This window comes from Vidua chalybeata, chromosome 13, assembly GCF_026979565.1.
Source record: "Vidua chalybeata isolate OUT-0048 chromosome 13, bVidCha1 merged haplotype, whole genome shotgun sequence".
Lineage (NCBI taxonomy): Eukaryota > Metazoa > Chordata > Aves > Passeriformes > Viduidae > Vidua > Vidua chalybeata.
The window spans coordinates 12972871-12985895 of record NC_071542.1 but is presented as its reverse complement, the minus strand read 5'-3'; the positions used below and the strand labels follow the sequence as shown (position 1 = coordinate 12985895).

At 53.5% G+C, this 13025-nt stretch overlaps 1 protein-coding gene across 1 annotated transcript in view; it reads left to right on the top strand.

The window, feature by feature from the left end:
* Nucleotides 1-11083, top strand: part of LOC128794778 (collagen alpha-1(III) chain-like) — a 41039-nt gene extending 29956 nt beyond the window's left edge. The window contains exon 5 of the mRNA XM_053954981.1: nt 10433-11083. Within this exon, the coding sequence (XP_053810956.1) occupies nt 10433-10442 (10 nt within the window). The 3' untranslated portion in view covers nt 10443-11083. The remainder of the gene's footprint in view (nt 1-10432) is intronic.
* Nucleotides 11084-13025: the final 1942 nt, after the last annotated feature.

Genomic DNA, 13025 nt, shown 5'->3' with positions numbered 1-13025 from the left:
GCCAGGAGGACCAGACCAGACTGAGACAGATGCCTAAATTAGTGACAAAGCCTTTTGAATGTCCCCCCTAGACAAGGGTTGCCTTGTGCATGCGTGCGTGTGTGTGTGCATGCTCGTGGGTGTGTATTTGTGGCTGGGTGGCAGCTTGCATGTCTCCCCATGTTAATTAGTTTTGCATGCATGTCTGATAAGGTGCCAATGAATATATTTGTACTCCTTCCATTGGTGAAAGCTGTCTCGGCGGCGGGGGAGATGCGGGGTGGTAGGGGTGTGCTCAGTGCAGCCTGGCAGCCTGGGGTAATTGAGCTGTGCGGGGCTGAGAGAAGGGGTGAGGGTTACATCGCCAGAGCTCGGCTTCCCAGCGGTGGGATCTGCTGCTTTCGTTGCAAATCATGGAGAGTTTAAAAGAGAACTGAGGCTTTTTTTGGTTCACTGGGTCTTTCTCTTCATCTTGGCTGATTGTCTGGCTGAGGGTCTGTAGGCTCTTTCTTCTCCTCTGCCCTGTGTGTCTTTCTCTCAAGTCCCTTAAAAGGTGTTTATTTCCAATGGATTTGTATCCATCTTTGTATACACACATACACATGCAATCACTCACACAAAGCCCCAGTAACAAAACCTCCGCCTCTTTCTCCAGAAAGGGAGTCAAATCTGCTACCAGTTACAAAATACGGGAGGGAAGTGAAGCGTGTGGGTGCCAGGGGTGGAGCAGTGGAAACAGGCAAATAGAAATGCAGAACAGGAGTTGGAGAGACAGAGATAACATGCTCTATAAAGGATTTATCAACATTTGCTCAGGATAGAGTTATTAATTAGCAATGCAGAGAAAAGTCTTTCTACATCCCCAGTGTATGGACCAGCACATAATGTCATTCCTAGACTGCTGTTATCTTTCATCCATCCATCCATCTGCATTCTGTAGGTTCACACAAGAACTCATTGTATGTGTAAGGATGTAAACATTAGTTCACATCTAATTAATTTCCTGTCTAAATTAATTTTGCATCCTTTCCCTTAAATCAACAAAACTTAAGAGCCCACATACATTTCTTGAGCAGAATGGGAAGAAACTCTTTAATGGGCCAAGATGTCCTTTCTCCCTGTGGTCCCATCTGAGCAGCTGCCAGATGCTGAAAGAGCAGGGACTTACATGGCACAAGGCTGCTCTGAAGCAGAGGTCATTTTGGGAAGTTTACTGGAGCACAGCTTGCCTCCTGTGGAGCTTGGTAGCATCCAGCTTCATGTCAGCTCCAGTTCGCTTTGCCTTCTCTTCCATACTTGGGTTCTGGTACAGTGAAGGAATGAAGAGCAGGAGCTGATACACGATGGAGCAGGGCTGGCCCTGCAGGGAGCCTGGGTGGGAGATGCTTGGATCAAGCAGCAGAGCATGGGGTTTACTCCTGATGGCTGGCTGGGGAGGAAGGGGAAGGTCATGAACAAGGTGAGGTGTCTGTTGGGGGTTTGGGTTGGGTAAGGCTGACACCTCTTCCCCCGCTGACTTTGCAGCTGTACTGGGTTTTCCTCTGCTATTGGGAGGGAAGCTGGGAAGTGATACAGAGAGGTGGAAGAGTAGCCAGGAAGCAACAAAGCCACCTGCCTGGAGGAGAGCTGACAAGTCCCTGGTGAGCTGCAGGAGCTGCAGCTCTCTTTTGTGCTCAGAGAAGTCCAGGAACACAGGCAGGGCCAGGCTACACCTCCCCACTGACCTGCACAGGATGTCTATGGGGGCCAGCCCAAAGAGTGCCCCAAAATCCTCACTGCCACTCCAGCACTAGATACAGTGGGCAGCTCATCAGTAATGTGCAGGAAAAAAGGGATTCCCATGAAATGCAGGTCTTCCAGTTGGAGAACAAAGGCAATTTCATGTGACTTATCAGCGGTGCCTAATTGCGCAGGGTGAATAATGAGCAGCTGGAGAGGCAGCACGGCCGTCCCTCCGGCGGCTGCAGCCGGTGGCCGTGGCTGGAAACCCCAATCAGTGCCAGCAGAAAGTGGGTTTCCTCAGAGAGGTGCAGCCCCAGCACTCTGTGCCTGTTTCAGAGCTGTTTGGGCTCCTCCATTGCAAAGTAATTGTGTTAATCCCACATGGATGTAAGAAGGGAACCTGCTGTTGGAAAAAGTCTCTCTGTGGTTGCTCAGACCTTTCATTTACACAGAGGGTGAATGTGTCATCCATGCCTGACCCAGATGCAAGGTGGCCTTTAATCACAAAGAAGAACCAGGCACCAGCATCCTGCAAAGGGCCTGAAGTTCCCTCCCTGTCTGGTACCCCGTCTCTGAGCAGTGGCCATGCTAAGGACCCCTTCCAGCTGACCTCCTACCCCCCCTGTACCTTCCTCTCCTGTGTGCACATCCCTATCTCTCTTTATTTGGCTCCCAAACTCTGGGCAGGGCTGTAGAAACCGCTTTGTCAGAGCTCCTCGCCAGGTTGATCTGCAGAAGGGGTTTTTTTCCCTTTCCCCGTTGGGATGACTATTCCCACACAAGCAAAGCCTCTTAATGAATCTGTGGCAGCAAAGTAGGTAATGTGCTCTCCCTGCCAAGGCTGCTTGGCACAGCTGGAGTCACGTAATCAGGCTAGGCTGCCAGTCGGGGACAGAGTGGGAAGAGTTAAACTGAGGACAGTGCAGGGACAACTAATCCCCAACAGGAAGAGTAGCAGAGATCTCCCTGTCCTTCATCATCCTCCCCCTCCATTCATGCACTTTTCCTCCCTCTCCACCACATCCTATTCCTCTCCCACATCCTCCCTTTACTTATTTCTTCTTCCGTCTTTCTCACCCTCCTCTCCTCCTCTCCTCCGTTGCTTTCTCACTCCTCCCCCGTGGTTTCCCTCCGCCCCCCCCATCCCCAGCCCAGTCTCCTCTCACATGCTCTGTCATGTCTCCAGAGCTGGTTTTCGAGTGGGACTGAGGGACGGTGTATTTGGGCTACGGTGGAGGTCACAGCTATATGGGGATTGTTTAAAAGAGATTTGCCCACATCCCAGCCCATGTGACCAGCCTCAGCTGCAGGTCTCTCTTTCTTAATCTGGAGATAAGCGTGATTATCCGAGGAAGGGCTGTTCGGAGCTTTGTAACTGTGACAGGGGAGCTTTCAAGTCGCACTTTGCTGGCAGAGCAGCGTTTAAAGCCGGGGAATCAGATTCCAAGCGTGGCTTTGCATCTCTTTTCTGCTGGGAGCATGGTGCAGGGCTGGCAGTGGGGATGGGAGCTTTATTAGGACTTTGCTTATGATGCGGAAAAGGAGTTAGGGGAGGGAAAATGGGGGAAGAAGGAGGTGAAAAAAAATCCCAATTCGCCGTTTCCCCATCAGTGGTGGCCCAGGAGAGATTGGCACTGATTCAAGGGACAGGCCAGCCTGAACCCTGGTGCAGAGCAGTAAGGTCCATCAAACCTGGGGTCTGCCTTGTTTTTAGCCTGGGGATGTGTCTCCTTGTTCTGCTCTACCCCGCCTCGCTCTGTTGAATCCTTCACAGAAGAGGTCTCTGGGGCCCTGTTTGGAAATGAAATGCTGTTTTAGCAGCTCCCATGGCACAGCTTCCCCGGGAGAGATGGCAGAGCCAGCTTTGCTGCCCAATAAACACATCGGCCCCAGCACTCAAGGCAGCCAACTCCCTGTCCCTGTTCAGAGAAATATTTGCTGGAGATGAGCCCTTGTGGGACATCTCTGCAGCCAAGGTGGAAGTGCAGGGACATATAGCAATTGTGTAGTTCAGTATCGTATCAGTGTCTTGTATTGCTGGAGGTTGAAATATTTAACATCTCATACAAGTGACATGGTCCCAAAAGATTTCTTTGGCCGGGACAGGCATCAAAATAGGGTTTAGTGGAAATGTTCAGCTCTGGAGCAGGTGCTGCTTTGCTTCTATTTGTAGACTAGAAACTCAGAGCAGAGACTCATAACAGCGCTTCTTTTGATGGAGATGGGTCAAGGAGAAAGAAACCTGGAAGCGAGCCAAGGGCGGGAATCTGGGGCGAGGTTGAATCAGGACGAAGTGCCAGCGCTTTGGACCGTCACTTGGGCAGGACTCACTGTTCTTGCCATATCCTTCCTGGAAACGGTTCAGCTTCCAGCACCGCAGCTGAGGCCAGCCTGATCCAAAGGACACCCTGAATCCCATCTGCTCTCCCCACACTACCCATTCCTAGTGGGTGGGAATTTGCAGTGAGAGCACCAAACTGCCCCTCTGCCTGGGTTTGTTCATGGACGGGCAGTTCCTTGCCTGTGTCAGAACACCAAGGTGTAGAGTACATCCCTCTTCTTCTTCTCCCTCGAAGGAGCATCTCATTTTTGCATCATGCTGCCGCAAGGGCCAGCCAGCCATAAAGCAGCCCAGGACAAAGTCCTGTGCCTGAAGATTGAAATGTGTCTCTGCAGGGCAGGTAGCTCAGTGTACCTCCAGTGGTTGAAGAAGGGAAGCGGTTGCAAATGTATAATTTTGAGAGCAAGCTCTGAAACATCTCCCACGTTGCCTGCCTGTCTCTGGAGCCCCACACAGCTGCTCTGTGGGTGGAAGCTCTGTTTTTCATGTGCCCCCGTGAACTTTATTTTTTGCTATTTTTCTTTGTATGCTGCTTAGATGAATCCTCTTCAGTGCCTACAGCTTATTCCAGGGCTTTACTGAGGATCTGGCCAACACACGTAGCCTTACTCCAGGGCATGGTTCTTGAAGAAACTAAATGGGTATGGCTTCTTTTTAGTCTAGTGGCTGTAAAACCAAGCAGCCCAAATCCCAACCTGCAGCCGTGCTGTGCAGATAATGCCTGTGCCCCATTGGAGAACAAGAGCTCCCCTTGAAATCCCACAGCCTTGGATGTGGCAGCGGGAACGTGGGCAGGAACATGTAGGTGTTGGCATGTGCAGGCAGGAACACGTGTATGCCAGGGCAAGCGTGCCCATCTCTGCAGGCACAGGCCCACGTCTGTCTCTGCACCAGCCCCTCTTGTGCACTGGCTTGAAAAGAATCTTCCCCACACCTGCCTGAAATGAGGGTTTAGGGGCATAGGGCTGATGGTAAATTAACCAATGGTAAATGCAGGGAAGCACAGTAGATGGGTTTAATGGGGAGATCCATTTGGGATGCAGCAAGGGAAGGTTTCCTGATGGAACTAACAGAAGGAGCTAGAAAAGGGAGCAGTGTGGTAGATATGGGTGTGAGATCAAAGGCTGTGACAGGGCCAAGAGCGATGAGAGGTGAGAGCCAGGAGCAGTTTGTGTTCCTGGGTGTCGAGCAATGCTGAGGAGAGTGAAGGAAAAACACTGGCTGCTCTGAACAAAAGCCACTGAACGGGGAGATGGGAATGGCACAGAGGGGACAAAGCAGGAGACACAGAATAGCCAGCACCAAGCACGGGTGTGGGTGGCTTTCCTTTCTGGGTAAAAGATGGGCTGGAGAAGGGGGCTTGCACCCAGTGAAGATGTGCAAGGTGTCATGGCCCAAGACAGTGAGCCAACAGAGTGTCACAAGTTTGGGGCACAGAGTGGCTTTGGGAAAAAGAAGCTGTCACAGTGACAAGGCGGGTGTTTCCCCAAAGGTGACCAGTGTTTCCAGGATAGGGAAAAGGAGCTCTGCACCTGGGTTGGGAAGAGCTGAGTCATTTTTCCAAACACCACGTTAGGCCAATGCTGGAGTTTGAGCACAAGCTGGGCAGTAGCGCAAGGCTGGACTGGAATGCCTGCACAGCATCCCTGAGTTGCACTGGGCCTGCAGCTCACCCTGAGTTGAACTGGGACCCTGCAGGGTCCAAGGGGAAGGGTAGAGCTCTGGCAGTTGAATTTGGATTCTCCTTTCACCCACCCAAGCATCCACCTTCCCTGTAAGGGCAGCTGAGACCCAAGGGCAGTTTGGGCCCTTGCTATCATTGCTGTTGGTCAGAACCTTTTCTTACAATACTCTGGCACCTCCTTACATGAATCTGGGTTTTGTGATTGATGACAAGCAAAACTCTTGTCCAAAAGACCATAATGTTTGCTTGCAGCCTCATTGCTATAGTAACAGAGGTCCTCAGGACACCTCTGAAGTAGGTCATCACAGACCCCATTTTTCTGTGTCTCCCAGTGCAGCACAGCTCCAGAAAGAGAATGTACCCACCACAGTCCAGCTGGGCATCACCCTGGCACAGCCCAGACCATCTCAGGGAAGGCCAGGCTGGAGAACTGTCCTCCAGTGACAGCACCCAAGGGTACAAAGGGCTGTCCTGCACCTGATCACAGGAAACTTCTGTTCCTCATGCAGCCCCAGTGCCGGCTAATGGTGTTCCCCAAGTCAGGGCTCCCTTCCAGCCTCCTGTCTCCCCATCCCCCACCTCCTTGCTGCCTCCCTCCCCCCTTTCCCCCAGTGCCTCTCCTCCTGCTTTGCATAATTTTCCATTTTCAGTGTCCCCTTTTCTTTTTCTCCTCTCCATATGGTGCGTCCCCCTCTCTGCCTGGCGCAGGAGCCATCCTTAACAAGCTCGGCAAAGCCCTCTCTCAGGGGCTGCACATGAAAGATGCTCTGTAAAAACAGAGGCTGGGATGGAGCTCCCCCTTTTTTCCCCCCTTGATTTATATGGGGCTGGGATGTGGGAACGTTTCTGGGTCGCATTTTAGAGCCGCCGGGTGCTTGTGCCTGTTCTCTCCAGCCATTCAGTGCAGACCCCTAAGGCCAGCTCGTCCTCAGCCTTTGATCTGCAATGCAGAAAGAGCATCCAGGGCAAGTTTGTGCCTCTCATCCAGCCCCTGCCCTCATTTTGGCTGGCAGGGAGGGATGCCCTGTCCCACCACACCGGGGAGAGGCCATGCCCTTTCCTCTCAGTGTCTGGTGGCCTTTTCCAGCTGGCTACTTTGGCTCCCTCCCACATGCCTGGCACCATGAGGACCTTCCGACTCATGAGGTCCAAGGCACTGGGTCATGGTGAAGCAGCAGGTCGTGGGATTTGTGATACACAGCGATTCTGCACGTCTAACCCACCCCTGCCCCTCTCCAGCTCCACTGCAGATACTGGCCAGGGGTGCCTGGAGGGTGCTGGGGCTGAGCAAAGGGTGCTGGGGCTGGCAAAGCCTGCCCAGCATTTGATGGGTTAAGCCAGTCTCTAGCTAATTTCTCCCAGCGGCTCCCCTCCTCCTCCTCGTACTTCTGTATGCAGCAGGCAGGGCCTCAGCGCAGGTTCCTGCACTGAGCTGTTGCCAGGGGAGTAGTTAGGCGAGTCTGAGCTATGTGGGGAAAAGGCCCGGGCTGTCAAAGTGTCTGAGATGAACCATAGCCCGGTCCCCCTGCAGCTGGGCCCAAGCATGCATCAGCCCTTGTTTGGAGCCTGGGAATGGCAAAGCCCAGGGAGGTTCAAGGGCAAACTTGCTATTCATTAGTCAGGGGTCCTTGACGTTCCCACTCTCTGTCTCCCTTCTTCTTCTTCTTCTTCTCTTTTCTGTCCCTCTTTTGACAGATTCCTGGGTGCTTTTGGGGAAAACTCCCCTCCTCCTCCTCCTCGCCCCAGCAAAAGCCCTCCACATAAACTTCCCCAGCAGACAAGGCAGGAGGACAATAACGTCAGGGCCACGATGCAAACGAGAGCCAGCGGAGCAGCCGCATCCCCCGGGTGTCCTTTCTCCCCGGCCCTTCCCGCGCTGCTGCGGGAGGCTCAGCCGCCGCATTCATTTCGCTCATCTTGCCCATCTCCGATGTTTTATTATCTTGATGCTTGCAGGAAATTGTAACTTGAGATAAGGAAAATGTCAGGCGCCTTCTCCTCTCTCCTGTAGCCCAAAGCACCGAGAAGTTGCTCCGTAGGAAATGTAAACGCTTGCCCAGGTGCAGAGGATGAGCACGAGATGGAGGGAGCCTCGAGAGGCCGCGCGAGCATCTCCGTCAGGAGATAAAACTCGCGGCGTAGGCGTAACACGGAGCCTCCCTCCCGCCCCGCTGAACAGAATATTTCATAGCTCTTAGAAGCCGAAGCTCCCTTGTAATTATCCAAAGCAAACAGCACGTGTTATTAGTTTAAAATGATTTTTTTTTCCCCCTCCCCGGGCCCCTGGAGCAGAATGGAGGTGTAATTGTGCTAAGGAGTTAGCAGGGGAGAGCACAGCTTTTGGTCACATTCAAGTTGGAGGGCTTGAGCCAGGGAGGCTGGTATGAAAGGCTGGTATTTGCATAAGCAGCGTGCATCCCTACAAAAAAGAAAGATATCAGGGGCTTGCAAAATTCAATCAAGGCTGGGAGGGAAGAAAAAAAAGGGGGGGGGGTGGAAGGGAGGGGGAAAAAAATTGACAGTGAAAAAGGTTTTTCTAAGTAACACCCTGTCGAGATTAAATTGTCCAGAAAGTTTCTCCATGTGAGCCGGTGAAGCGGAGGCTGGGCTGAGGGCAGGGGAGGAGCGGGGTCCCTCCTTCCTGGCCTCAATAGGGGACAGGAATCTGATTAGGCAGAGCGTTCTGCATCCATTTACCATTATTTGAGGGTTTTTTTTTTTTCTCTTCCCACCGCCCAGAATTGCTGTGGCAGGGCAGTTTATCAGCATATAAACCTCAGTGCTGGCTTTGTAAGGGCACAAGGAGGCAGAGGAGCAAGTGTTGGGGCAGAGGCTGAGCTATAATTTCAATTGTTTATTCAGCTTTAAAACAACAACAACAAAAAGATAGACAGTAAATCCACACACAGAGGGGTGTTTTCCCTGTGCAGGGCATTTGGGAGGGAAGGCAGTGTTGGGGCTGGAACGGGGACCCGGTGAAGCCCTATTTTTGCAGGCACCCTCAGTGCAAGGCTGAACTCTGCCCAGAGAGAAAGTGCATGCAGGAGATTTGAGTTTTTCTGAAGCTTATGTCAAATCAGTTGGGTTGGTCCAGCCCCTCCTGCCCTCAGTTCCTGAGTGCCAGAAGTTTCAAGTCCACCAGGCAGGCAGTGGGTGATTTCCAGGCTGGGTTGATGTCGGGTACCAACGAGCATTCTCTCTGTCACACTACAGAGGAGCTTCTCTGTCGGCCAAAGCAAGCTCAGCCTATCCCTGCAGAGGGCAGGGACTGTCTCTGCCCAGGACAGGGAACTTTACCTGCCAGGTAAAGCCTTTCCCCTGGTGAGAACAAGAGTTCAGCTGCCTCCTCCAGTCCTGTGCTAGTGAAAACACCCACCACCATTCAGATCTCATCTGTCCTAACCTCAACATCCTTTCCAGGCTTGGGGGAACGTTTGGGATGACTCCTAATCTCACAGAGAAGTGCTGAGCCTTGGCTTTTTGCAGCCTGGCTCTCTCTAAACACATACAGTATGGGGTCTGTCCTCTCAGCACCCAGAGACAGACACAGGCCTTGGTCCTTCCCCAAACCCAAGCACATGGGGTGGGTTTGGCCTCTGCCTCTCTTAAGTTTTAGGCTTGCTTCAAAGTTGCAGAAGGGAAGGGATTTTCCTTGGATTTCCATCAAGTGCTTTATGAATATTGCAATAAAGGGGTTACAGATAATCTATTTTTAAGAGAGAGAAAAAATACCCATGAAAATTGCAGCCTGGACCCCAGAGTGTAGAGTATTTGCACAGTTCAAAGAGTTACGGTGGTTCATCCAGTCACAGCCTGGGAACATCGCGGTGCGACCTACAGCAGATCACATGCCAGCTACTCCCAGGGCGGCTCATTAGAGAGCCACACAGAAGATTTATCTCTTAAAATGGGCTTGCAAATATTTTATAAAATTTGCAATATTTTATAAAATTACAATTTGGTGCAATAAAAAGAATAAATTAGCCAGCTGATGGTTCCTTTTGCAAGTGTACTCAAGGATTTGTTATATTAGTCTTTACTCCTTCCAATGTAACATTTTATGGGCAAAGCAAAGGGAAGATAGGAAAAGGATGGGACTGGTTTGGGGGGCTAGGGAATACACACTCAACATGGATAAAGTGTAAAGGAAATAGATGAAAAAAATCAGGAAAAAGGGAGGAGAACGTGCTGCAAGGTGCGAGATGTGTGGGGCAAAGCATGGGAGGCCGGGGGAAAGCCGAGAAGGGGACTTTGGCTGAGCGTCACAGCTTCGGCTCCAGCTCGGTGGCTTGGTATCACTTTCTCCAGTCAGGCAAGGGCGCCGAGGGCAGGGAAAGTTAACACGAAGATTAAAACATCAGAGGGCTGTGCCTTTAGTGGCTCTGACATGCAGAGTAATCCCATGCCCCAAAGCCTAGGGAGGAAGGACAAGCCGTGAGCCCTCCCCTGGCTGGCGGTGTGCGGGGCAGGCAGAGGTAGGGGATTGAGGAGGGTGCAGGGGAAGCTTGGCATCTTGGGGACTACAGCTTTCCTGGTAAGGAAGAGGGTAAAGTGGTCCAGAGCCATGAGAAACATGTGGTGGGGACAAAGAGAGGATTGGAGTTCTGCTCCACCAGGGACAAGTTGGTCTGTTCTCAGCCAAGCGCTACTGGACCATTTCTCTGACAGAGATCATAACCACTCAATTTTTTTTCTTTCCTTCCTAGATCCCAGTGAGTGGACAAGGGACTTTTGAAGCCTGTGAGTTCCTTCTTCCAGTTGGCTACCACCTGCCTGGACTTGCCATCTGACTTCTCCGAGTTTCTCCAGGAGGGTCCCAACCTGCTTCTCCATTGGCCCCAGAGAGGAGACAGCTTTGTCGCGTGAACACAGTGGATTTCTGCATCACTTTGAAACACAGCGGTGCAGCCATGGGGAGGGAGCCAGGGCAACACAGGGAGCCAAGGGATCATCCCACATCATTCCTGTATGTTGCCTTCAGTGCCCTCAATACCCCAGAGCAGGACCAAAGTGCTTAGGCAGAGAGACCTGAGCCAGTCACTGTCTCACCTGGTGAAATGCCAGGTGTGTGAAGTTTGGAGGGAGCTTTTAGCCCCCAGCTTTGCTCATGGAGCAGAGCTCGGGCCTTGCTGCTCTTGATCCCTGGGTCCGTGGAGCTGTGGGAGTGCAGCCTTCCCAAAGACACTGTGCTTGGGGCCCAGAAGACCATGAGCTTTTCCAGGCCAGGCAGCCCTGCTGCTGTTGTACTGCACCCTCTCTGTTCCTGTAAGAGAAATGTACTGCCTGTAATTCTCTCCCATTCAAATCCTCCCAACCCCATGCACTGTTGAAAATAAACTCTTCTTTTGCAAAAGTGATCGTGTGATTTGGTGCAGTCTCGAGACGGAGGAGGCAATGGGCACAAAATAAACCCAGGCAAATCAACAGGGAAACGGGAGCAGCCGTGAGCCAAGCAGCCGGGCTGCGCCGTGCCCCGCATCAGGCACATTTCCCTGAAAGCCCGAGCGAATCCCTCGCCACTCAATGATCTTTATTTGGTCTGAACCCCGTCTGGGAAGTAACCGCTAAACCCAATGCAAACAGACCCCCGTGAAAGAATATAATGAATATGTCTCTCAAATGATTTGGAGCCCTTCTGCCTGCAGAGCAGGGTTCCCCATTGTGCCCCGCTCCCGGCGTGCTCGGGGCAGGCTGCGCGAGGTGGCCGCTTTCCCAGCTGAAATCCGAAAAAAGCAAACAATGGGTCAAGGCCGGCATTGTGCGAGCCCAGGCAGGCAGAAGGAGCGCAGCCCGGCATGGCCAAGTTCAAGGCTGGGCAGGGGGCCGGGCGCGGGGATGCTAATGGGGGCTGCGCGGGGGCTGCGGAGCAGGGGGGCCGGGGGGGTCTGCAGCCCTGTGCAGTCCTGAGCACCCAAAAACCACCTTACAGAGAGGCAATGATTGCCAAGTGCAGCAAGGGGTACTGGGTGGGGACACTGCTGGTAGTGGGAGGAATTTGGGTCGCTGGGGGGCTGATGGTGGTTGAGGGGCTGGTATTGCAGTGGGGGATTAGCGTGAGCTGGAGGAGAACTGGTGCTACTGGGGGCAGACTGGTGCTATGGAGGTGTTACAGGGGGAATTGGCGATGCTAATGGATATTACTGGGGGAGCTGGTGCTGTAGGGGGGCTGCAAGTGGAGATGATGGCACAGTGCAGGGCCCTGATGGTGCAGTGGGCATGCTGGGGGTGATCCGAGAGCCTCGCAGAGGACACAGCCTCTTTGGGTCTGCCTGCCGCTCCAGGCCCGAGCAGAGACCCCCCCCACACCCCCCCATCTCTCCACCACTCCCCCCTCCCCGGATGAAGTGTGCGGAGACAGGCGGAGCGGCCCGTGGAAAAACACCATGGAGGGCCTGCACAAAGGGGGTTTTATTCAAATTTGTTTAGAGTTTAGCGGATTTGCATGAAAAATGTGTGAGAAAAGCCGGCTCCAATGACCTCATCCCCAGCTGCCATTAATGTTCAATTAAGTGCTGAATAGTAGCAAAGGGGGGACCGGCCGGGACGTGCAGAGAATCCAGGCTCGGGCGCAGACTGTGAGAACCGGGCGGCCCCCCCGACCGTCTGGCCCCGGCCAGCCCCGACGGGGTCCCCCCGCCGCCGCCCCGCTCTGCACCGGGAGGTGCGCTGAGCCCGTCGGGTCTCAGCCCGTCTGGGTTATTCCCCGGATCAGTCGCATTCTGAAGCAGAGTGCCCCCCCGCCGCATCCAAGGTGGGTGTTTGGAGGGTGTAATGCCCCCTGTCTGCGTTGCCGGGGCTGTTGTCACTCCCCCCGCAGCCCGCCTCGCCCGGCCCGAAGCCGCTCTCCGCCTGGCAGACGGTGTCAAAGCCCAAGTTCAAGTCCACGCCGAGGGGCTCTGCCCTGGGATTCCCAGCTCCTTTCCATCCTCCGCCTTTTGTTCGCTTCTGACAATTGCTCTTTATTTCTTACACACCCCCAGCCTCCCCCCCGCACCCCCCTCCCTGCCCGCTCTTGGCACCGTTTAGCTGTCTGCCTGCAAACTTAACAACCCCGGTTCTCGGTATAAGCACTCAAATTACCCTTCTTTCTACATATAAACACGGCCCGGGGTGTGCGGCTCTCCCCGGCCGCGGGGTCCCCCCGGCACAGCCCGGCTCACCCGCACCGACCCCGGCCCCGGCCGGAGGAAGTTTCTGCTGCGGGACACGGCAGGAGAACACGAGCCGAATACAGAACCCCCGCTCTGCGTGGCTCCCCCGGGCTAGCGCTCAGGTAAGGGAACACACCCCCCATTCGCT